Genomic DNA, 25,494 nt, shown 5'->3' on the forward strand with positions numbered 1-25,494 from the left:
TTCCTAAAGGTCAATCTGCTAATTATTATTAAAATAGGAGTATGTTCCTTTATGGAGAAGGAATACAGGAATCCTATTGTGTCTCTTGAATAAATTACATTAATTTTGTGAAATCAGTTAATGTCTCTTAGATTTTAGCTACTGGCTCTGACCATATCTTTTGCCTCATACCATTTGATACCTCCTGTTGATCAGGTTTTTTTTCTTTTTTTTGTTTTGTTTTGTTTTGGTTTTTTTTTTTTCTTTTTACACACTGCACATTCATTTATTACCAATTTAATTCTTTTCGATGAATTGTACAGGTGTGCAGTACACTTATATAAACATGTATATATATTTAATATTTTGTAACAGTTAATGATATAAATTAAGTATAAACTATGATAAGAAAACCGACACAGTAAATATGTAAGATGTGTGTATGTGGATTCCATGTAAAACAGATAAGGCCCGAGGCGGGTTTATACCTTAGCCAATCAGCGTTGACTTTACTAATCGCCTAGTTTGTGCTGCCGAACTTTTCAAGGTATGGTGCCTTCTCACGGGTCGTAAATTGAAGCTATATATAATTTGGTATCGCGAAACAAAGTTCATCTCAGTACATCTTCACTGAACGTAAACATGTCTGGTCGTGGTAAAGGAGGAAAAGGTCTTGGAAAGGGGGGCGCCAAGCGTCACAGGAAAGTTCTTCGAGACAACATCCAGGGTATCACCAAGCCTGCCATCCGTCGTCTTGCACGTAGAGGTGGAGTTAAACGTATCTCTGGACTCATCTACGAGGAAACCCGTGGTGTCTTGAAAGTCTTCCTCGAGAACGTCATCCGTGATGCAGTCACATACACAGAGCATGCCAAGAGAAAGACCGTCACAGCCATGGACGTTGTCTACGCTCTGAAGAGACAGGGACGCACCCTCTACGGATTCGGCGGTTAAACTGCCACTCCTGTGTGCTTGCAGCACTGACAACAAACAAACGGCCGTTTTAACGGCCACCAAACTTTTAGAAAAGATGCCTCTATCACAAATGCTGTGAAATACACCGACACAACTCTGTGAGACATACTACACTTTTACCTGTCATTAGTAATGAGTTAGCATTCATTTCCCCTGCCACATGCACTCGAAATAAGAGTGGTTGGAAGTCACATGAGTTATGAACAATCAACTTTTACACTTCGCCTAATCAAAGAATGATATTAAAGTAAGCCACATTTCACATGTCAGAAGATGACTATTGTTCAAATTTAAATAGGTCAGATATTGCGCATAGATTTAATGATAATGTAAAGAAATATATTCATGTCATTTGATCCTCCAACCCTCATTGATTTCTCTTGTAAGTGTCTAAAACATGACAGAATAGGTAATTGAAATCAGAAATTTTAATTGAAAACTGCAGAAGTGTATTTTTATTATCTTCCATGTTGAAATGATATTAAATTGCTATGGTGAAAAGGATTAAAACTATTAAAATATAGGGCAGTGAAATTGACTTTAATCATGATTGAAAAGCAGACACTGATAATGTTTAGCTATTATTTTATGACCATATTGTAGATTGCACTGTTTTGATATTTTAAATTGTACGATAATATTGAATAATGAAGATCAATAAGTAATTGGTGTACAGTAATAGAGACAGAACTTTTTTATTCTTAGATGTGACAGCCTGTTGTAATTTCAGTTTCTGTGAAGATGGGTACTCATTTTGATAGTGAATGTATAGTCTTGAAACAATCATGACTATTGAACACAAATTTAATGTACCAGTAACTGCGTATTGTAATGATGGTAGCTTTTCGAAAAAATTGTGTGGCCCTGAAAAGGGCCGTTTGGTTATGTCAACTACATATCCCTGCAGTTTACTTGCTGCTGGTGTACTTGGTAACAGCTTTGGTACCTTCAGAGACAGCATGCTTGGCCAATTCACCTGGCAGGAGAAGGCGGACTGCAGTCTGGATTTCTCTGCTGGTGATGGTTGAGCGTTTGTTGTAGTGGGCCAGACGGGAGGCCTCAGCGGCAATTCTCTCGAAGATGTCATTGACGAAAGAATTCATGATGCTCATGGCCTTGCTGGAAACTCCAGTGTCAGGGTGCACCTGTTTCAAGACTTTGTAGATGTAGATAGCGTAGGATTCCCTCCTCCTCCTGCGCTTCTTCTTGTCCCCAGTTCTCTGGGCCTTAGCCTTGGTGGCAGCTTTCTTAGAACCTTTAGATCCAACTTTGGGTGGCATGTTTACAGTGTGAAGACTGAAACTATGAATGGCGCATTGCTCTCGGTAGATTTATATATAACACGAGGCGGATTGAAGCGTACAGGTAAATTGCGGACGTCTTTGTAAACATCATATTGGTCAGGACGCCCGAGGTGCGTTTAAAACGAGCGCTGTGATTGGTGGATCATCTCAATCCTTGGAAGTGTTTAAATAGAGTGGCGCAGCGCATGGCGTGTTATTCGTTGATTTAATTTTGTCAGCGCCCAACCCACACACCAATCTAAAATGTCAGGACGTGGTAAAGGAGGCAAAGTGAAGGGAAAGGCAAAGAGCCGATCTTCCCGTGCCGGACTACAGTTTCCCGTTGGTCGTATCCACCGTCTGCTGAGGAAGGGCAACTACGCCGAGAGAGTGGGAGCCGGTGCCCCAGTGTATTTGGCCGCTGTCCTTGAGTACTTGGCCGCTGAAGTGTTGGAGTTGGCAGGCAACGCAGCCCGTGACAACAAGAAAACCAGAATCATCCCCCGTCATCTGCAGCTTGCTATCCGCAACGACGAGGAGTTGAACAAACTTCTGTCCGGTGTGACCATCGCACAGGGTGGTGTTTTGCCCAACATCCAGGCCGTGCTCCTCCCCAAGAAGACCCAGAAGCCAGCCGCCAAGTAAAAAGTCAGCCCTGTCGACTTGACTTGTCTGTACCAAACGGCCGTTTTCACGGCCACCCATATTTTTCGAAAAGATGTCTCTATAGCATGTAATTAAGCACACATATACAATGCAGATACCCATTACACGTTTATTGAATGCATTGCCACACACCGTCAACCTATTACATAAATTTCTATTCATGTTCAATTAATATCCAATTTGATGTTGTTCCAACGCTCTCAAATGCTAAACACAAATTTAATTTATATCAGTTACCCCTCAAAAATACATTAGTGTGTGAAAAAATTAAAATTTGAGCTCAAATCTCGATCATGCTCATTGGTTAAACTAGTGATATAAATGCATGCATAATGTTAGAATGATATGTACTTGAACAATTGCGACATCCGATTCTGATTTTATACAGTGTTTCATGGGGGAGATCATTTGTGCGTTATTTTATTATTATTATTATTCTTTTTCTATTTGAATTGATATCAAAACGGTGAATGTACATTCACGTACGTATGCATGGTCCTGCGCATTACAAATTAAGGTCTAAGTAAGATGTGCACACGTGAAAACCGCAGTTTTGGCAATGTTATCATGATTGCACAAATGAACTAATTATTTATTCACGTCATTCATCACCCGTTTTTTTTTCCCAATTCATGATCAACTACTACCTTAGTATATCTATATTTATGTTGATATGCTTTTTGACTGTATGTGCATTTGTTAACATAACGCCGTTTTCTTGCACGTACTATACTGTACATCGCACTTCGCGTAAAGTAGATAATGTAATTCAATTTTCTTTATTTTTCAAAAAATCCTATGACTTTTGCCACTGAATATTTTGATATTATTATTAAAGTGACGACTTTTTCTTTCTTTTTTTATTTTATTTATTTGTTTTTCTTTCTGACAACTTTAAAAATTTATAATTCTCTCTTGCTCTTGTTCTGTGTATCGTGTGTTTCTGGGTGTATGGACCTGGTGTGAATTTCACTTAAAAGAAGATATGTATGGGCCTTCTACACAATAGACGATATACAATACACTTATGTCTGTATGTTGGACGTTAAAAAAATGTAATTTTCTGTGAATAATTATCAATTTTAAAGACATTGCGTGACTTTATCGGCATTTGGAGTTGGAATTTGCTACTCTGTCCTACGTTTTCCTTTCATTTGAGTTCCTTTAGCGGAGAATTTACGTAAAATATGCAGATGATATGGTGGGGATATATCCACACAATGTGATTTTCATAAAATAGCTGCAATCGGTACTCATTAAACGGCACAGCAAGGATGTAAACATCGGCATCAAAACACACATCGATTCTACTATGCATATGCGCTTCGATTTTAAGGGATGTTTTCGAGGACGTCCGCGCCCGCTGTAAACAAAAGCAGCGAGAGCGTGAGACTTCACTATTTCCTCGTATTAGTTCGCAGTGAATTGTACAGCGTTTTCGTTTCGTCCGAAGCCATGGCAGACACAGCAACCACAACCCCAGTCAAGAAGAAGGTTACTAAGCCTAAGGTACCTGCAGCACACCCCAAGTACGTCGACATGATCAGGGCCGCCTTGGAATCCCTGAAAGAGCGTGGTGGATCTTCCAGACAGGCCATTCTGAAGTACATTATGGCCAACTTTAAAGTGGGAAACGACGTCAACCCCATTAATGTCCACCTTAAAATGGCACTCAAGAACGGAGTGAAGAAAGGCGCTCTGAAACAAGCCAAAGGAACAGGCGCCACTGGCTCTTTCAAGTTAGGAGACAAGCCAAAGACAGAGAAAAAACCAAAGGCGAAGAAAGTCACCAAACCCAAGGCAGCCAAACCAAAGAAGGCCACAGCTGTTAAGGTATTCGATGTATAACGACCACATTTTGTACCTAATTAATGAATGGTCCGGTATTCTTAATTATTATGTCATTTTGAAGGTGTTATCAAATAAAAATTCTCCACCAAAGGAATTTTCAAAATATTGATTATGGTCCAACTAAGTACACATTGAATTTTGCATTGAAGTCTATGGGAAACGTATGTTTTAATATAATATTGTAAAAAGTAACTTGAAATTTTTAAAACTCTCTTGGTTAATACATGCATAAACTTTTTCTTTATTAAAATATGAAATAAAATGAATCATTTACCGCAGATATTTTGACGAAATTAAAATTTTCTTTTTTTCAACAAGGGGAGATAACTCTTTAAAAAATTTTAAGGTGCAAAATGACCGGCTTCTTATATGTTGTCAGTCATGTGAATTTGGTTTATTTCACTTTCATTGTTATTTAGCAATACATATTTAACTGGTTTAAAATGATTCAAAATTCTTCAATATCCCTTCATTATACATTGAATACCTTAAGCCCAGGAAGGCGGCAGGGGAGAAAAAGACTGCTGAGAAGAAGAAGAAGTCCCCCAAGAAAGCAGCTGGACCTAAGAAAGTTAAGACACCCAAGAAGAAGACGGCAGCCAAATCCCCTAAGAAGGCAGCAGCCAAGCCAAAGAAGGCCAAGACTCCGAAAAAAGCAGCAGCAGCCAAGCCAAAGAAAGCCAAGACTCCCAAGAAGACAGCAGCTAAAAAATAAGCAATCATAGCATCATTGCAGATTGCAAACCTTCAACAAAAGCCCTTTTCAGGGCTACCAATATTTTTCGAAAAGATGTCTTAATTACAAATGCAAGTTGCAAAGAAACATGCAAGTACAATGAATTCATATACACTTTATACAGGTACATTAAGCCCCTTCTAGTTTTTCTGTGATAATGTGTTATTACATATTATTAATTCATATCTGACTATGGTATGGTTCACAAACTCACAAATAAGATATTAAAAAGGAGATATAAGCAAATTGTAAATGAGTAACATGGCAAGGGTTTGTAATGCAAGGTGCATGCTTTTTTTCATAATGTTCACGGCTACAGACCAGAGTATGAATAGTCGAGTAGTAAAATTTTACAGGAGTAGTAATGAAGATTTGAAAGAAAAATTATGGGTGGGGGGGGGGGGGGGGGGGGTGAGATGAGAGAAAAAACAAACACCAAACATAGCTATGAATGTGTTTTTTGTTTTTTATTTTGCTCCTGCAACTTAAACTGCATGATATTGATTGAGGTCTGTTTAGTGAATACACTAAAAAAAAATACATGCATTTACATTATTCAAATCCAACATTCATAAGGCTAAGCGATATGAGTACAACAAATAATGTACATCATTCATATATGTTGTAGACTAACTAGAAAGTGGGTTGATACACATTGTCATAAGATTAGTGATGTTGAATTCTGATTGAAAGGAAACATACGGAGAGAGAGAGAGAGAGAGAGAGAGAGAGAGAGAGAGAGAGAGAAGAGAGAGAGAGAGAGAGAGAGAGAGAGAGAGAGAGAGAGAGAACAAACATGCATTTTTTTAACATTATTTTATTATGATTCTACTCTGGTTACATTATTCTTTCTTTCTTTCTTCTTTCTTTGACACTGAACAGGATAGCAAAAAACTGAAATCTACACCTTATAGTTTGCATGATGAACTTTGAAACATACAGTCTTCCTGAGATTTTTTTCCCCTCTCTTTCCAGAATCAAGTGGCTCTCATTGTGTCTGTATTTACAATTACAACTAGTGTTTTGGACTTACATGCCTGGATATTTCTGTGCAAATCAAACTATAAAAGTAAGTTCTTTTGTTACTTAGCTAAATCATGAATGATAAAACATATAAATGCATATGACGTAGATCTTCTGAACTATAGATCTTTTATGTTTCTCTTTGATAAATCTATATCTTTATTTACTTATTTATTTATTAGGGGGGGGGGGGGGAGGGGGTTATGATGCTGGGTTTATTGTAATTGAATTGAGATATCAGATGATCATTCAGCATATACTATTCCCATTTTAATGCCAGAGAATCAATAGGTTAAAATATTGAGTGAATGTAAGTTGTGCAATATTCTAATGGGTTGTTATTTAATTGATCAGTTTGTTTTTGCTTTTTTAAAGTATCAATTACATCCTGTAGAATATAGATGGTGTTTAATACTTTATGTAAATCAAATAAGTTTTAGTTATAATTGGAATAAAAGTTTTGTTCCACTAAGTACACGGACGATATTTTTCGGAGTACACAAATTCTGTGCAAAAGCCGGATCGAAATGATTTTTTCACCTGGCCAATCGGAACGGGTTATTATCGACTAATCGCTGACCACCTCTCTCGGTCAAGATCACCAATGGCGATTGTCGTTAGTGGGGGTGCTGTGATATCGGAGAGCAGACAGTTAATCGTCGACTCGGTATAAAGTGTATACAGAGGACCGTCTGGCTCATTCATTCATTTGACATTCGTCGAAGATGGCACGTACCAAGCAGACCGCAAGAAAATCTACTGGAGGTAAAGCTCCACGTAAACAACTGGCCACCAAGGCAGCCCGTAAGAGCGCTCCAGCAACTGGTGGCGTCAAGAAACCCCACAGATACAGGCCAGGAACCGTCGCTCTTCGTGAGATCAGGAGATACCAGAAAAGCACAGAGCTGCTGATCAGGAAACTGCCATTCCAGCGTCTGGTCCGTGAGATTGCTCAGGACTTCAAGACCGACCTGCGTTTCCAGAGTTCAGCCGTCATGGCTCTCCAGGAAGCCAGCGAAGCCTACCTTGTCGGACTCTTTGAGGACACCAACTTGTGCGCTATCCACGCCAAGAGAGTCACCATCATGCCCAAAGATATCCAGCTTGCCAGACGTATCCGTGGCGAGAGAGCTTAGATTCTCTTTTGTCTCTTGACAAACTCAAAACGGCCGTTTTCACGGCCACCAAAACCTTTAGAAAAGATGCCTTCACATTACACACAATTGATACTCTAATTATTGAATAAGCGTGCATTCATCTATAATAAATATATGTAAGATGGCTCGCATAAACACACGCACACATATATATCCCATAGATAAAATAAATACAGGTATATTTCAGTGGAAACTTTCTTAACAAATGGACAACATGAGAAACAGTGAATTGATATATCACAAACTGTCAAAACTATTGCTATAAATGGTAACTGTCCCACTGCGAGCAAAACTCAAACTAACACAAATGTGTACATTAAAAAAAGGAAAGAAGATATCTTTAATCATAACAAAAATGTAAATACCATTATCATTCTTATATTATGGATTTATAACATAGTCATGATGTTCCTAAAGGTCAATCTGCTAATTATTATTAAAATAGGAGTATGTTCCTTTATGGAGAAGGAATACAGGAATCCTATTGTGTCTCTTGAATAAATTACATTAATTTTGTGAAATCAGTTAATGTCTCTTAGATTTTAGCTACTGGCTCTGACCATATCTTTTGCCTCATACCATTTGATACCTCCTGTTGATCAGGTTTTTTTTCTTTTTTTTGTTTTGTTTTGTTTTGGTTTTTTTTTTTCTTTTTACACACTGCACATTCATTTATTACCAATTTAATTCTTTTCGATGAATTGTACAGGTGTGCAGTACACTTATATAAACATGTATATATATTTAATATTTTGTAACAGTTAATGATATAAATTAAGTATAAACTATGATAAGAAAACCGACACAGTAAATATGTAAGATGTGTGTATGTGGATTCCATGTAAAACAGATAAGGCCCGAGGCGGGTTTATACCTTAGCCAATCAGCGTTGACTTTACTAATCGCCTAGTTTGTGCTGCCGAACTTTTCAAGGTATGGTGCCTTCTCACGGGTCGTAAATTGAAGCTATATATAATTTGGTATCGCGAAACAAAGTTCATCTCAGTACATCTTCACTGAACGTAAACATGTCTGGTCGTGGTAAAGGAGGAAAAGGTCTTGGAAAGGGGGGCGCCAAGCGTCACAGGAAAGTTCTTCGAGACAACATCCAGGGTATCACCAAGCCTGCCATCCGTCGTCTTGCACGTAGAGGTGGAGTTAAACGTATCTCTGGACTCATCTACGAGGAAACCCGTGGTGTCTTGAAAGTCTTCCTCGAGAACGTCATCCGTGATGCAGTCACATACACAGAGCATGCCAAGAGAAAGACCGTCACAGCCATGGACGTTGTCTACGCTCTGAAGAGACAGGGACGCACCCTCTACGGATTCGGCGGTTAAACTGCCACTCCTGTGTGCTTGCAGCACTGACAACAAACAAACGGCCGTTTTAACGGCCACCAAACTTTTAGAAAAGATGCCTCTATCACAAATGCTGTGAAATACACCGACACAACTCTGTGAGACATACTACACTTTTACCTGTCATTAGTAATGAGTTAGCATTCATTTCCCCTGCCACATGCACTCGAAATAAGAGTGGTTGGAAGTCACATGAGTTATGAACAATCACTTTTACACTTCGCCTAATCAAAGAATGATATTAAAGTAAGCCACATTTCACATGTCAGAAGATGACTATTGTTCAAATTTAAATAGGTCAGATATTGCGCATAGATTTAATGATAATGTAAAGAAATATATTCATGTCATTTGATCCTCCAACCCTCATTGATTTCTCTTGTAAGTGTCTAAAACATGACAGAATAGGTAATTGAAATCAGAAATTTTAATTGAAAACTGCAGAAGTGTATTTTTATTATCTTCCATGTTGAAATGATATTAAATTGCTATGGTGAAAAGGATTAAAACTATTAAAATATAGGGCAGTGAAATTGACTTTAATCATGATTGAAAAGCAGACACTGATAATGTTTAGCTATTATTTTATGACCATATTGTAGATTGCACTGTTTTGATATTTTAAATTGTACGATAATATTGAATAATGAAGATCAATAAGTAATTGGTGTACAGTAATAGAGACAGAACTTTTTTATTCTTAGATGTGACAGCCTGTTGTAATTTCAGTTTCTGTGAAGATGGGTACTCATTTTGATAGTGAATGTATAGTCTTGAAACAATCATGACTATTGAACACAAATTTAATGTACCAGTAACTGCGTATTGTAATGATGGTAGCTTTTCGAAAAAATTGTGTGGCCCTGAAAAGGGCCGTTTGGTTATGTCAACTACATATCCCTGCAGTTTACTTGCTGCTGGTGTACTTGGTAACAGCTTTGGTACCTTCAGAGACAGCATGCTTGGCCAATTCACCTGGCAGGAGAAGGCGGACTGCAGTCTGGATTTCTCTGCTGGTGATGGTTGAGCGTTTGTTGTAGTGGGCCAGACGGGAGGCCTCAGCGGCAATTCTCTCGAAGATGTCATTGACGAAAGAATTCATGATGCTCATGGCCTTGCTGGAAACTCCAGTGTCAGGGTGCACCTGTTTCAAGACTTTGTAGATGTAGATAGCGTAGGATTCCCTCCTCCTCCTGCGCTTCTTCTTGTCCCCAGTTCTCTGGGCCTTAGCCTTGGTGGCAGCTTTCTTAGAACCTTTAGATCCAACTTTGGGTGGCATGTTTACAGTGTGAAGACTGAAACTATGAATGGCGCATTGCTCTCGGTAGATTTATATATAACACGAGGCGGATTGAAGCGTACAGGTAAATTGCGGACGTCTTTGTAAACATCATATTGGTCAGGACGCCCGAGGTGCGTTTAAAACGAGCGCTGTGATTGGTGGATCATCTCAATCCTTGGAAGTGTTTAAATAGAGTGGCGCAGCGCATGGCGTGTTATTCGTTGATTTAATTTTGTCAGCGCCCAACCCACACACCAATCTAAAATGTCAGGACGTGGTAAAGGAGGCAAAGTGAAGGGAAAGGCAAAGAGCCGATCTTCCCGTGCCGGACTACAGTTTCCCGTTGGTCGTATCCACCGTCTGCTGAGGAAGGGCAACTACGCCGAGAGAGTGGGAGCCGGTGCCCCAGTGTATTTGGCCGCTGTCCTTGAGTACTTGGCCGCTGAAGTGTTGGAGTTGGCAGGCAACGCAGCCCGTGACAACAAGAAAACCAGAATCATCCCCCGTCATCTGCAGCTTGCTATCCGCAACGACGAGGAGTTGAACAAACTTCTGTCCGGTGTGACCATCGCACAGGGTGGTGTTTTGCCCAACATCCAGGCCGTGCTCCTCCCCAAGAAGACCCAGAAGCCAGCCGCCAAGTAAAAAGTCAGCCCTGTCGACTTGACTTGTCTGTACCAAACGGCCGTTTTCACGGCCACCCATATTTTTCGAAAAGATGTCTCTATAGCATGTAATTAAGCACACATATACAATGCAGATACCCATTACACGTTTATTGAATGCATTGCCACACACCGTCAACCTATTACATAAATTTCTATTCATGTTCAATTAATATCCAATTTGATGTTGTTCCAACGCTCTCAAATGCTAAACACAAATTTAATTTATATCAGTTACCCCTCAAAAATACATTAGTGTGTGAAAAAATTAAAATTTGAGCTCAAATCTCGATCATGCTCATTGGTTAAACTAGTGATATAAATGCATGCATAATGTTAGAATGATATGTACTTGAACAATTGCGACATCCGATTCTGATTTTATACAGTGTTTCATGGGGGAGATCATTTGTGCGTTATTTTATTATTATTATTATTCTTTTTCTATTTGAATTGATATCAAAACGGTGAATGTACATTCACGTACGTATGCATGGTCTGCGCATTACAAATTAAGGTCTAAGTAAGATGTGCACACGTGAAAACCGCAGTTTTGGCAATGTTATCATGATTGCACAAATGAACTAATTATTTATTCACGTCATTCATCACCCGTTTTTTTTCCCAATTCATGATCAACTACTACCTTAGTATATCTATATTTATGTTGATATGCTTTTTGACTGTATGTGCATTTGTTAACATAACGCCGTTTTCTTGCACGTACTATACTGTACATCGCACTTCGCGTAAAGTAGATAATGTAATTCAATTTTCTTTATTTTTCAAAAAATCCTATGACTTTTGCCACTGAATATTTTGATATTATTATTAAAGTGACGACTTTTTCTTTCTTTTTTTATTTTATTTATTTGTTTTTCTTTCTGACAACTTTAAAAATTTATAATTCTCTCTTGCTCTTGTTCTGTGTATCGTGTGTTTCTGGGTGTATGGACCTGGTGTGAATTTCACTTAAAAGAAGATATGTATGGGCCTTCTACACAATAGACGATATACAATACACTTATGTCTGTATGTTGGACGTTAAAAAAATGTAATTTTCTGTGAATAATTATCAATTTTAAAGACATTGCGTGACTTTATCGGCATTTGGAGTTGGAATTTGCTACTCTGTCCTACGTTTTCCTTTCATTTGAGTTCCTTTAGCGGAGAATTTACGTAAAATATGCAGATGATATGGTGGGGATATATCCACACAATGTGATTTTCATAAAATAGCTGCAATCGGTACTCATTAAACGGCACAGCAAGGATGTAAACATCGGCATCAAAACACACATCGATTCTACTATGCATATGCGCTTCGATTTTAAGGGATGTTTTCGAGGACGTCCGCGCCCGCTGTAAACAAAAGCAGCGAGAGCGTGAGACTTCACTATTTCCTCGTATTAGTTCGCAGTGAATTGTACAGCGTTTTCGTTTCGTCCGAAGCCATGGCAGACACAGCAACCACAACCCCAGTCAAGAAGAAGGTTACTAAGCCTAAGGTACCTGCAGCACACCCCAAGTACGTCGACATGATCAGGGCCGCCTTGGAATCCCTGAAAGAGCGTGGTGGATCTTCCAGACAGGCCATTCTGAAGTACATTATGGCCAACTTTAAAGTGGGAAACGACGTCAACCCCATTAATGTCCACCTTAAAATGGCACTCAAGAACGGAGTGAAGAAAGGCGCTCTGAAACAAGCCAAAGGAACAGGCGCCACTGGCTCTTTCAAGTTAGGAGACAAGCCAAAGACAGAGAAAAAACCAAAGGCGAAGAAAGTCACCAAACCCAAGGCAGCCAAACCAAAGAAGGCCACAGCTGTTAAGGTATTCGATGTATAACGACCACATTTTGTACCTAATTAATGAATGGTCCGGTATTCTTAATTATTATGTCATTTTGAAGGTGTTATCAAATAAAAATTCTCCACCAAAGGAATTTTCAAAATATTGATTATGGTCCAACTAAGTACACATTGAATTTTGCATTGAAGTCTATGGGAAACGTATGTTTTAATATAATATTGTAAAAAGTAACTTGAAATTTTTAAAACTCTCTTGGTTAATACATGCATAAACTTTTTCTTTATTAAAATATGAAATAAAATGAATCATTTACCGCAGATATTTTGACGAAATTAAAATTTTCTTTTTTTCAACAAGGGGAGATAACTCTTTAAAAAATTTTAAGGTGCAAAATGACCGGCTTCTTATATGTTGTCAGTCATGTGAATTTGGTTTATTTCACTTTCATTGTTATTTAGCAATACATATTTAACTGGTTTAAAATGATTCAAAATTCTTCAATATCCCTTCATTATACATTGAATACCTTAAGCCCAGGAAGGCGGCAGGGGAGAAAAAGACTGCTGAGAAGAAGAAGAAGTCCCCCAAGAAAGCAGCTGGACCTAAGAAAGTTAAGACACCCAAGAAGAAGACGGCAGCCAAATCCCCTAAGAAGGCAGCAGCCAAGCCAAAGAAGGCCAAGACTCCGAAAAAAGCAGCAGCAGCCAAGCCAAAGAAAGCCAAGACTCCCAAGAAGACAGCAGCTAAAAAATAAGCAATCATAGCATCATTGCAGATTGCAAACCTTCAACAAAAGCCCTTTTCAGGGCTACCAATATTTTTCGAAAAGATGTCTTAATTACAAATGCAAGTTGCAAAGAAACATGCAAGTACAATGAATTCATATACACTTTATACAGGTACATTAAGCCCCTTCTAGTTTTTCTGTGATAATGTGTTATTACATATTATTAATTCATATCTGACTATGGTATGGTTCACAAACTCACAAATAAGATATTAAAAAGGAGATATAAGCAAATTGTAAATGAGTAACATGGCAAGGGTTTGTAATGCAAGGTGCATGCTTTTTTTCATAATGTTCACGGCTACAGACCAGAGTATGAATAGTCGAGTAGTAAAATTTTACAGGAGTAGTAATGAAGATTTGAAAGAAAAATTATGGGTGGGGGGGGGGGGGGGGGGGTGAGATGAGAGAAAAAACAAACACCAAACATAGCTATGAATGTGTTTTTTGTTTTTTATTTTGCTCCTGCAACTTAAACTGCATGATATTGATTGAGGTCTGTTTAGTGAATACACTAAAAAAAAATACATGCATTTACATTATTCAAATCCAACATTCATAAGGCTAAGCGATATGAGTACAACAAATAATGTACATCATTCATATATGTTGTAGACTAACTAGAAAGTGGGTTGATACACATTGTCATAAGATTAGTGATGTTGAATTCTGATTGAAAGGAAACATACGGAGAGAGAGAGAGAGAGAGAGAGAGAGAGAGAGAGAGAGAAGAGAGAGAGAGAGAGAGAGAGAGAGAGAGAGAGAGAGAGAGAGAACAAACATGCATTTTTTTAACATTATTTTATTATGATTCTACTCTGGTTACATTATTCTTTCTTTCTTTCTTCTTTCTTTGACACTGAACAGGATAGCAAAAAACTGAAATCTACACCTTATAGTTTGCATGATGAACTTTGAAACATACAGTCTTCCTGAGATTTTTTTCCCCTCTCTTTCCAGAATCAAGTGGCTCTCATTGTGTCTGTATTTACAATTACAACTAGTGTTTTGGACTTACATGCCTGGATATTTCTGTGCAAATCAAACTATAAAAGTAAGTTCTTTTGTTACTTAGCTAAATCATGAATGATAAAACATATAAATGCATATGACGTAGATCTTCTGAACTATAGATCTTTTATGTTTCTCTTTGATAAATCTATATCTTTATTTACTTATTTATTTATTAGGGGGGGGGGGGGAGGGGGTTATGATGCTGGGTTTATTGTAATTGAATTGAGATATCAGATGATCATTCAGCATATACTATTCCCATTTTAATGCCAGAGAATCAATAGGTTAAAATATTGAGTGAATGTAAGTTGTGCAATATTCTAATGGGTTGTTATTTAATTGATCAGTTTGTTTTTGCTTTTTTAAAGTATCAATTACATCCTGTAGAATATAGATGGTGTTTAATACTTTATGTAAATCAAATAAGTTTTAGTTATAATTGGAATAAAAGTTTTGTTCCACTAAGTACACGGACGATATTTTTCGGAGTACACAAATTCTGTGCAAAAGCCGGATCGAAATGATTTTTTCACCTGGCCAATCGGAACGGGTTATTATCGACTAATCGCTGACCACCTCTCTCGGTCAAGATCACCAATGGCGATTGTCGTTAGTGGGGGTGCTGTGATATCGGAGAGCAGACAGTTAATCGTCGACTCGGTATAAAGTGTATACAGAGGACCGTCTGGCTCATTCATTCATTTGACATTCGTCGAAGATGGCACGTACCAAGCAGACCGCAAGAAAATCTACTGGAGGTAAAGCTCCACGTAAACAACTGGCCACCAAGGCAGCCCGTAAGAGCGCTCCAGCAACTGGTGGCGTCAAGAAACCCCACAGATACAGGCCAGGAACCGTCGCTCTTCGTGAGATCAGGAGATACCAGAAAAGCACAGAGCTGCTGATCAGGAAACTGCCATTCCAGCGTCTGGTCCGTGAGATTGCTCAGGACTTCAAGACCGACCTGCGTTTCCAGAGTTCAGCCGTCATGGCTCTCCAGGAAGCCAGCGAAGCCTACCTTGTCGGACTCTTTGAGGACACCAACTTGTGCGCTATCCACGCCAAGAGAGTCACCATCATGCCCAAAGATATCCAGCTTGCCAGACGTATCCGTGGCGAGAGAGCTTAGATTCTCTTTTGTCTCTTGACAAACTCAAAACGGCCGTTTTCACGGCCACCAAAACCTTTAGAAAAGATGCCTTCACATTACACACAATTGATACTCTAATTATTGAATAAGCGTGCATTCATCTATAATAAATATATGTAAGATGGCTCGCATAAACACACGCACACATATATATCCCATAGATAAAATAAATACAGGTATATTTCAGTGGAAACTTTCTTAACAAATGGACAACATGAGAAACAGTGAATTGATATATCACAAACTGTCAAAACTATTGCTATAAATGGTAACTGTCCCACTGCGAGCAAAACTCAAACTAACACAAATGTGTACATTAAAAAAAGGAAAGAAGATATCTTTAATCATAACAAAAATGTAAATACCATTATCATTCTTATATTATGGATTTATAACATAGTCATGATGTTCCTAAAGGTCAATCTGCTAATTATTATTAAAATAGGAGTATGTTCCTTTATGGAGAAGGAATACAGGAATCCTATTGTGTCTCTTGAATAAATTACATTAATTTTGTGAAATCAGTTAATGTCTCTTAGATTTTAGCTACTGGCTCTGACCATATCTTTTGCCTCATACCATTTGATACCTCCTGTTGATCAGGTTTTTTTTCTTTTTTTTGTTTTGTTTTGTTTTGGTTTTTTTTTTTCTTTTTACACACTGCACATTCATTTATTACCAATTTAATTCTTTTCGATGAATTGTACAGGTGTGCAGTACACTTATATAAACATGTATATATATTTAATATTTTGTAACAGTTAATGATATAAATTAAGTATAAACTATGATAAGAAAACCGACACAGTAAATATGTAAGATGTGTGTATGTGGATTCCATGTAAAACAGATAAGGCCCGAGGCGGGTTTATACCTTAGCCAATCAGCGTTGACTTTACTAATCGCCTAGTTTGTGCTGCCGAACTTTTCAAGGTATGGTGCCTTCTCACGGGTCGTAAATTGAAGCTATATATAATTTGGTATCGCGAAACAAAGTTCATCTCAGTACATCTTCACTGAACGTAAACATGTCTGGTCGTGGTAAAGGAGGAAAAGGTCTTGGAAAGGGGGGCGCCAAGCGTCACAGGAAAGTTCTTCGAGACAACATCCAGGGTATCACCAAGCCTGCCATCCGTCGTCTTGCACGTAGAGGTGGAGTTAAACGTATCTCTGGACTCATCTACGAGGAAACCCGTGGTGTCTTGAAAGTCTTCCTCGAGAACGTCATCCGTGATGCAGTCACATACACAGAGCATGCCAAGAGAAAGACCGTCACAGCCATGGACGTTGTCTACGCTCTGAAGAGACAGGGACGCACCCTCTACGGATTCGGCGGTTAAACTGCCACTCCTGTGTGCTTGCAGCACTGACAACAAACAAACGGCCGTTTTAACGGCCACCAAACTTTTAGAAAAGATGCCTCTATCACAAATGCTGTGAAATACACCGACACAACTCTGTGAGACATACTACACTTTTACCTGTCATTAGTAATGAGTTAGCATTCATTTCCCCTGCCACATGCACTCGAAATAAGAGTGGTTGGAAGTCACATGAGTTATGAACAATCACTTTTACACTTCGCCTAATCAAAGAATGATATTAAAGTAAGCCACATTTCACATGTCAGAAGATGACTATTGTTCAAATTTAAATAGGTCAGATATTGCGCATAGATTTAATGATAATGTAAAGAAATATATTCATGTCATTTGATCCTCCAACCCTCATTGATTTCTCTTGTAAGTGTCTAAAACATGACAGAATAGGTAATTGAAATCAGAAATTTTAATTGAAAACTGCAGAAGTGTATTTTTATTATCTTCCATGTTGAAATGATATTAAATTGCTATGGTGAAAAGGATTAAAACTATTAAAATATAGGGCAGTGAAATTGACTTTAATCATGATTGAAAAGCAGACACTGATAATGTTTAGCTATTATTTTATGACCATATTGTAGATTGCACTGTTTTGATATTTTAAATTGTACGATAATATTGAATAATGAAGATCAATAAGTAATTGGTGTACAGTAATAGAGACAGAACTTTTTTATTCTTAGATGTGACAGCCTGTTGTAATTTCAGTTTCTGTGAAGATGGGTACTCATTTTGATAGTGAATGTATAGTCTTGAAACAATCATGACTATTGAACACAAATTTAATGTACCAGTAACTGCGTATTGTAATGATGGTAGCTTTTCGAAAAAATTGTGTGGCCCTGAAAAGGGCCGTTTGGTTATGTCAACTACATATCCCTGCAGTTTACTTGCTGCTGGTGTACTTGGTAACAGCTTTGGTACCTTCAGAGACAGCATGCTTGGCCAATTCACCTGGCAGGAGAAGGCGGACTGCAGTCTGGATTTCTCTGCTGGTGATGGTTGAGCGTTTGTTGTAGTGGGCCAGACGGGAGGCCTCAGCGGCAATTCTCTCGAAGATGTCATTGACGAAAGAATTCATGATGCTCATGGCCTTGCTGGAAACTCCAGTGTCAGGGTGCACCTGTTTCAAGACTTTGTAGATGTAGATAGCGTAGGATTCCCTCCTCCTCCTGCGCTTCTTCTTGTCCCCAGTTCTCTGGGCCTTAGCCTTGGTGGCAGCTTTCTTAGAACCTTTAGATCCAACTTTGGGTGGCATGTTTACAGTGTGAAGACTGAAACTATGAATGGCGCATTGCTCTCGGTAGATTTATATATAACACGAGGCGGATTGAAGCGTACAGGTAAATTGCGGACGTCTTTGTAAACATCATATTGGTCAGGACGCCCGAGGTGCGTTTAAAACGAGCGCTGTGATTGGTGGATCATCTCAATCCTTGGAAGTGTTTAAATAGAGTGGCGCAGCGCATGGCGTGTTATTCGTTGATTTAATTTTGTCAGCGCCCAACCCACACACCAATCTAAAATGTCAGGACGTGGTAAAGGAGGCAAAGTGAAGGGAAAGGCAAAGAGCCGATCTTCCCGTGCCGGACTACAGTTTCCCGTTGGTCGTATCCACCGTCTGCTGAGGAAGGGCAACTACGCCGAGAGAGTGGGAGCCGGTGCCCCAGTGTATTTGGCCGCTGTCCTTGAGTACTTGGCCGCTGAAGTGTTGGAGTTGGCAGGCAACGCAGCCCGTGACAACAAGAAAACCAGAATCATCCCCCGTCATCTGCAGCTTGCTATCCGCAACGACGAGGAGTTGAACAAACTTCTGTCCGGTGTGACCATCGCACAGGGTGGTGTTTTGCCCAACATCCAGGCCGTGCTCCTCCCCAAGAAGACCCAGAAGCCAGCCGCCAAGTAAAAAGTCAGCCCTGTCGACTTGACTTGTCTGTACCAAACGGCCGTTTTCACGGCCACCCATATTTTTCGAAAAGATGTCTCTATAGCATGTAATTAAGCACACATATACAATGCAGATACCCATTACACGTTTATTGAATGCATTGCCACACACCGTCAACCTATTACATAAATTTCTATTCATGTTCAATTAATATCCAATTTGATGTTGTTCCAACGCTCTCAAATGCTAAACACAAATTTAATTTATATCAGTTACCCCTCAAAAATACATTAGTGTGTGAAAAAATTAAAATTTGAGCTCAAATCTCGATCATGCTCATTGGTTAAACTAGTGATATAAATGCATGCATAATGTTAGAATGATATGTACTTGAACAATTGCGACATCCGATTCTGATTTTATACAGTGTTTCATGGGGGAGATCATTTGTGCGTTATTTTATTATTATTATTATTCTTTTTCTATTTGAATTGATATCAAAACGGTGAATGTACATTCACGTACGTATGCATGGTCTGCGCATTACAAATTAAGGTCTAAGTAAGATGTGCACACGTGAAAACCGCAGTTTTGGCAATGTTATCATGATTGCACAAATGAACTAATTATTTATTCACGTCATTCATCACCCGTTTTTTTTCCCAATTCATGATCAACTACTACCTTAGTATATCTATATTTATGTTGATATGCTTTTTGACTGTATGTGCATTTGTTAACATAACGCCGTTTTCTTGCACGTACTATACTGTACATCGCACTTCGCGTAAAGTAGATAATGTAATTCAATTTTCTTTATTTTTCAAAAAATCCTATGACTTTTGCCACTGAATATTTTGATATTATTATTAAAGTGACGACTTTTTCTTTCTTTTTTTATTTTATTTATTTGTTTTTCTTTCTGACAACTTTAAAAATTTATAATTCTCTCTTGCTCTTGTTCTGTGTATCGTGTGTTTCTGGGTGTATGGACCTGGTGTGAATTTCACTTAAAAGAAGATATGTATGGGCCTTCTACACAATAGACGATATACAATACACTTATGTCTGTATGTTGGACGTTAAAAAAATGTAATTTTCTGTGAATAATTATCAATTTTAAAGACATTGCGTGACTTTATCGGCATTTGGAGTTGGAATTTGCTACTCTATCCTACGTTTTCCTTTCATTTGAGTTCCTTTAGCGGAGAATTTACGTAAAATATGCAGATGATATGGTGGGGATATATCCACACAATGTGATTTTCATAAAATAGCTGCAATCGGTACTCATTAAACGGCACAGCAAGGATGTAAACATCGGCATCAAAACACACATCGATTCTACTATGCATATGCGCTTCGATTTTAAGGGATGTTTTCGAGGACGTCCGCGCCCGCTGTAAACAAAAGCAGCGAGAGCGTGAGACTTCACTATTTCCTCGTATTAGTTCGCAGTGAATTGTACAGCGTTTTCGTTTCGTCCGAAGCCATGGCAGACACAGCAACCACAACCCCAGTCAAGAAGAAGGTTACTAAGCCTAAGGTACCTGCAGCACACCCCAAGTACGTCGACATGATCAGGGCCGCCTTGGAATCCCTGAAAGAGCGTGGTGGATCTTCCAGACAGGCCATTCTGAAGTACATTATGGCCAACTTTAAAGTGGGAAACGACGTCAACCCCATTAATGTCCACCTTAAAATGGCACTCAAGAACGGAGTGAAGAAAGGCGCTCTGAAACAAGCCAAAGGAACAGGCGCCACTGGCTCTTTCAAGTTAGGAGACAAGCCAAAGACAGAGAAAAAACCAAAGGCGAAGAAAGTCACCAAACCCAAGGCAGCCAAACCAAAGAAGGCCACAGCTGTTAAGGTATTCGATGTATAACGACCACATTTTGTACCTAATTAATGAATGGTCCGGTATTCTTAATTATTATGTCATTTTGAAGGTGTTATCAAATAAAAATTCTCCACCAAAGGAATTTTCAAAATATTGATTATGGTCCAACTAAGTACACATTGAATTTTGCATTGAAGTCTATGGGAAACGTATGTTTTAATATAATATTGTAAAAAGTAACTTGAAATTTTTAAAACTCTCTTGGTTAATACATGCATAAACTTTTTCTTTATTAAAATATGAAATAAAATGAATCATTTACCGCAGATATTTTGACGAAATTAAAATTTTCTTTTTTTCAACAAGGGGAGATAACTCTTTAAAAAATTTTAAGGTGCAAAATGACCGGCTTCTTATATGTTGTCAGTCATGTGAATTTGGTTTATTTCACTTTCATTGTTATTTAGCAATACATATTTAACTGGTTTAAAATGATTCAAAATTCTTCAATATCCCTTCATTATACATTGAATACCTTAAGCCCAGGAAGGCGGCAGGGGAGAAAAAGACTGCTGAGAAGAAGAAGAAGTCCCCCAAGAAAGCAGCTGGACCTAAGAAAGTTAAGACACCCAAGAAGAAGACGGCAGCCAAATCCCCTAAGAAGGCAGCAGCCAAGCCAAAGAAGGCCAAGACTCCGAAAAAAGCAGCAGCAGCCAAGCCAAAGAAAGCCAAGACTCCCAAGAAGACAGCAGCTAAAAAATAAGCAATCATAGCATCATTGCAGATTGCAAACCTTCAACAAAAGCCCTTTTCAGGGCTACCAATATTTTTCGAAAAGATGTCTTAATTACAAATGCAAGTTGCAAAGAAACATGCAAGTACAATGAATTCATATACACTTTATACAGGTACATTAAGCCCCTTCTAGTTTTTCTGTGATAATGTGTTATTACATATTATTAATTCATATCTGACTATGGTATGGTTCACAAACTCACAAATAAGATATTAAAAAGGAGATATAAGCAAATTGTAAATGAGTAACATGGCAAGGGTTTGTAATGCAAGGTGCATGCTTTTTTTCATAATGTTCACGGCTACAGACCAGAGTATGAATAGTCGAGTAGTAAAATTTTACAGGAGTAGTAATGAAGATTTGAAAGAAAAATTATGGGTGGGGGGGGGGGGGGGGTGAGATGAGAGAAAAAACAAACACCAAACATAGCTATGAATGTGTTTTTTGTTTTTTATTTTGCTCCTGCAACTTAAACTGCATGATATTGATTGAGGTCTGTTTAGTGAATACACTAAAAAAAAATACATGCATTTACATTATTCAAATCCAACATTCATAAGGCTAAGCGATATGAGTACAACAAATAATGTACATCATTCATATATGTTGTAGACTAACTAGAAAGTGGGTTGATACACATTGTCATAAGATTAGTGATGTTGAATTCTGATTGAAAGGAAACATACGGAGAGAGAGAGAGAGAGAGAGAGAGAGAGAGAGAGAGAGAGAGAGAGAGAGAGAGAGAGAGAGAGAGAGAGAGAGAGAGAGAGAGAGAGAGAACAAACATGCATTTTTTTAACATTATTTTATTATGATTCTACTCTGGTTACATTATTCTTTCTTTCTTTCTTCTTTCTTTGACACTGAACAGGATAGCAAAAAACTGAAATCTACACCTTATAGTTTGCATGATGAACTTTGAAACATACAGTCTTCCTGAGATTTTTTTCCCCTCTCTTTCCAGAATCAAGTGGCTCTCATTGTGTCTGTATTTACAATTACAACTAGTGTTTTGGACTTACATGCCTGGATATTTCTGTGCAAATCAAACTATAAAAGTAAGTTCTTTTGTTACTTAGCTAAATCATGAATGATAAAACATATAAATGCATATGACGTAGATCTTCTGAACTATAGATCTTTTATGTTTCTCTTTGATAAATCTATATCTTTATTTACTTATTTATTTATTAGGGGGGGGGGGGGGAGGGGGTTATGATGCTGGGTTTATTGTAATTGAATTGAGATATCAGATGATCATTCAGCATATACTATTCCCATTTTAATGCCAGAGAATCAATAGGTTAAAATATTGAGTGAATGTAAGTTGTGCAATATTCTAATGGGTTGTTATTTAATTGATCAGTTTGTTTTTGCTTTTTTAAAGTATCAATTACATCCTGTAGAATATAGATGGTGTTTAATACTTTATGTAAATCAAATAAGTTTTAGTTATAATTGGAATAAAAGTTTTGTTCCACTAAGTACACGGACGATATTTTTCGGAGTACACAAATTCTGTGCAAAAGCCGGATCGAAATGATTTTTTCACCTGGCCAATCGGAACGGGTTATTATCGACTAATCGCTGACCACCTCTCTCGGTCAAGATCACCAATGGCGATTGTCGTTAGTGGGGGTGCTGTGATATCGGAGAGCAGACAGTTAATCGTCGACTCGGTATAAAGTGTATACAGAGGACCGTCTGGCTCATTCATTCATTTGACATTCGTCGAAGATGGCACGTACCAAGCAGACCGCAAGAAAATCTACTGGAGGTAAAGCTCCACGTAAACAACTGGCCACCAAGGCAGCCCGTAAGAGCGCTCCAGCAACTGGTGGCGTCAAGAAACCCCACAGATACAGGCCAGGAACCGTCGCTCTTCGTGAGATCAGGAGATACCAGAAAAGCACAGAGCTGCTGATCAGGAAACTGCCATTCCAGCGTCTGGTCCGTGAGATTGCTCAGGACTTCAAGACCGACCTGCGTTTCCAGAGTTCAGCCGTCATGGCTCTCCAGGAAGCCAGCGAAGCCTACCTTGTCGGACTCTTTGAGGACACCAACTTGTGCGCTATCCACGCCAAGAGAGTCACCATCATGCCCAAAGATATCCAGCTTGCCAGACGTATCCGTGGCGAGAGAGCTTAGATTCTCTTTTGTCTCTTGACAAACTCAAAACGGCCGTTTTCACGGCCACCAAAACCTTTAGAAAAGATGCCTTCACATTACACACAATTGATACTCTAATTATTGAATAAGCGTGCATTCATCTATAATAAATATATGTAAGATGGCTCGCATAAACACACGCACACATATATATCCCATAGATAAAATAAATACAGGTATATTTCAGTGGAAACTTTCTTAACAAATGGACAACATGAGAAACAGTGAATTGATATATCACAAACTGTCAAAACTATTGCTATAAATGGTAACTGTCCCACTGCGAGCAAAACTCAAACTAACACAAATGTGTACATTAAAAAAAGGAAAGAAGATATCTTTAATCATAACAAAAATGTAAATACCATTATCATTCTTATATTATGGATTTATAACATAGTCATGATGTTCCTAAAGGTCAATCTGCTAATTATTATTAAAATAGGAGTATGTTCCTTTATGGAGAAGGAATACAGGAATCCTATTGTGTCTCTTGAATAAATTACATTAATTTTGTGAAATCAGTTAATGTCTCTTAGATTTTAGCTACTGGCTCTGACCATATCTTTTGCCTCATACCATTTGATACCTCCTGTTGATCAGGTTTTTTTTCTTTTTTTTGTTTTGTTTTGTTTTGGTTTTTTTTTTTCTTTTTACACACTGCACATTCATTTATTACCAATTTAATTCTTTTCGATGAATTGTACAGGTGTGCAGTACACTTATATAAACATGTATATATATTTAATATTTTGTAACAGTTAATGATATAAATTAAGTATAAACTATGATAAGAAAACCGACACAGTAAATATGTAAGATGTGTGTATGTGGATTCCATGTAAAACAGATAAGGCCCGAGGCGGGTTTATACCTTAGCCAATCAGCGTTGACTTTACTAATCGCCTAGTTTGTGCTGCCGAACTTTTCAAGGTATGGTGCCTTCTCACGGGTCGTAAATTGAAGCTATATATAATTTGGTATCGCGAAACAAAGTTCATCTCAGTACATCTTCACTGAACGTAAACATGTCTGGTCGTGGTAAAGGAGGAAAAGGTCTTGGAAAGGGGGGCGCCAAGCGTCACAGGAAAGTTCTTCGAGACAACATCCAGGGTATCACCAAGCCTGCCATCCGTCGTCTTGCACGTAGAGGTGGAGTTAAACGTATCTCTGGACTCATCTACGAGGAAACCCGTGGTGTCTTGAAAGTCTTCCTCGAGAACGTCATCCGTGATGCAGTCACATACACAGAGCATGCCAAGAGAAAGACCGTCACAGCCATGGACGTTGTCTACGCTCTGAAGAGACAGGGACGCACCCTCTACGGATTCGGCGGTTAAACTGCCACTCCTGTGTGCTTGCAGCACTGACAACAAACAAACGGCCGTTTTAACGGCCACCAAACTTTTAGAAAAGATGCCTCTATCACAAATGCTGTGAAATACACCGACACAACTCTGTGAGACATACTACACTTTTACCTGTCATTAGTAATGAGTTAGCATTCATTTCCCCTGCCACATGCACTCGAAATAAGAGTGGTTGGAAGTCACATGAGTTATGAACAATCACTTTTACACTTCGCCTAATCAAAGAATGATATTAAAGTAAGCCACATTTCACATGTCAGAAGATGACTATTGTTCAAATTTAAATAGGTCAGATATTGCGCATAGATT

The 25,494-nt window shown here is 38.4% G+C and overlaps 10 protein-coding genes and 2 pseudogenes across 10 annotated transcripts; 9 read left to right on the forward strand and 3 right to left on the reverse strand.

The window, feature by feature from the left end:
• The first annotated feature begins 316 nt into the window (after positions 1–316).
• Positions 317–9,242, forward strand: LOC128169575 (uncharacterized; annotated as a pseudogene).
• Positions 1,468–2,383, reverse strand: LOC128169574 (histone H2B-like). The gene has a single exon (XM_052835690.1). The coding sequence runs from the start codon at positions 2,232–2,234 to the stop codon at positions 1,863–1,865; it is 372 nt and encodes a 123-aa protein (XP_052691650.1). The 5' UTR covers positions 2,235–2,383; the 3' UTR covers positions 1,468–1,862.
• LOC128169572 (histone H2A-like) lies at positions 2,447–3,326 on the forward strand. The gene has a single exon (XM_052835688.1). It carries the CDS (start codon positions 2,502–2,504, stop codon positions 2,880–2,882), a length of 381 nt encoding a protein of 126 aa, XP_052691648.1. The 5' UTR covers positions 2,447–2,501; the 3' UTR covers positions 2,883–3,326.
• Positions 3,602–5,647, forward strand: LOC128169569 (histone H1-delta-like). Its single transcript, XM_052835684.1, has 2 exons — positions 3,602–4,736; positions 5,248–5,647. Exons 1-2 carry the CDS (start codon positions 4,242–4,244, stop codon positions 5,467–5,469), a joined length of 717 nt encoding a protein of 238 aa, XP_052691644.1. The 5' UTR covers positions 3,602–4,241; the 3' UTR covers positions 5,470–5,647.
• A 301-nt stretch (positions 9,243–9,543) lies between the features above and the next one.
• On the reverse strand, positions 9,544–10,459 carry LOC128169573 (histone H2B-like). The gene has a single exon (XM_052835689.1). The coding sequence runs from the start codon at positions 10,308–10,310 to the stop codon at positions 9,939–9,941; it is 372 nt and encodes a 123-aa protein (XP_052691649.1). The 5' UTR covers positions 10,311–10,459; the 3' UTR covers positions 9,544–9,938.
• A 63-nt stretch (positions 10,460–10,522) lies between these two features.
• On the forward strand, positions 10,523–11,402 carry LOC128169571 (histone H2A-like). Its single transcript, XM_052835687.1, has one exon. It carries the CDS (start codon positions 10,578–10,580, stop codon positions 10,956–10,958), a length of 381 nt encoding a protein of 126 aa, XP_052691647.1. The 5' UTR covers positions 10,523–10,577; the 3' UTR covers positions 10,959–11,402.
• Positions 11,403–11,534: 132 nt separating this feature from the next.
• LOC128169568 (histone H1-delta-like) lies at positions 11,535–13,721 on the forward strand. The gene is made up of 2 exons (XM_052835683.1): positions 11,535–12,810; positions 13,322–13,721. Exons 1-2 carry the CDS (start codon positions 12,316–12,318, stop codon positions 13,541–13,543), a joined length of 717 nt encoding a protein of 238 aa, XP_052691643.1. The 5' UTR covers positions 11,535–12,315; the 3' UTR covers positions 13,544–13,721.
• A 1,586-nt stretch (positions 13,722–15,307) lies between these two features.
• LOC128169570 (histone H3) lies at positions 15,308–15,952 on the forward strand. Its single transcript, XM_052835685.1, has one exon. The coding sequence runs from the start codon at positions 15,309–15,311 to the stop codon at positions 15,717–15,719; it is 411 nt and encodes a 136-aa protein (XP_052691645.1). The 5' UTR covers position 15,308; the 3' UTR covers positions 15,720–15,952.
• Positions 15,953–16,441: 489 nt separating this feature from the next.
• On the forward strand, positions 16,442–25,387 carry LOC128169583 (uncharacterized; annotated as a pseudogene).
• LOC128169581 (histone H2B-like) lies at positions 17,614–18,529 on the reverse strand. Its single transcript, XM_052835697.1, has one exon. It carries the CDS (start codon positions 18,378–18,380, stop codon positions 18,009–18,011), a length of 372 nt encoding a protein of 123 aa, XP_052691657.1. The 5' UTR covers positions 18,381–18,529; the 3' UTR covers positions 17,614–18,008.
• LOC128169580 (histone H2A-like) lies at positions 18,593–19,472 on the forward strand. Its single transcript, XM_052835696.1, has one exon. It carries the CDS (start codon positions 18,648–18,650, stop codon positions 19,026–19,028), a length of 381 nt encoding a protein of 126 aa, XP_052691656.1. The 5' UTR covers positions 18,593–18,647; the 3' UTR covers positions 19,029–19,472.
• Positions 20,320–21,791, forward strand: LOC128169577 (histone H1-delta-like). The gene is made up of 2 exons (XM_052835693.1): positions 20,320–20,880; positions 21,392–21,791. The coding sequence occupies exons 1-2, from the start codon at positions 20,386–20,388 to the stop codon at positions 21,611–21,613; spliced, it is 717 nt and encodes a 238-aa protein (XP_052691653.1). The 5' UTR covers positions 20,320–20,385; the 3' UTR covers positions 21,614–21,791.
• Positions 25,388–25,494: the final 107 nt, after the last annotated feature.

This window comes from Crassostrea angulata, unplaced genomic scaffold (assembly GCF_025612915.1).
Source record: "Crassostrea angulata isolate pt1a10 unplaced genomic scaffold, ASM2561291v2 HiC_scaffold_150, whole genome shotgun sequence".
Lineage (NCBI taxonomy): Eukaryota > Metazoa > Mollusca > Bivalvia > Ostreida > Ostreidae > Magallana > Magallana angulata.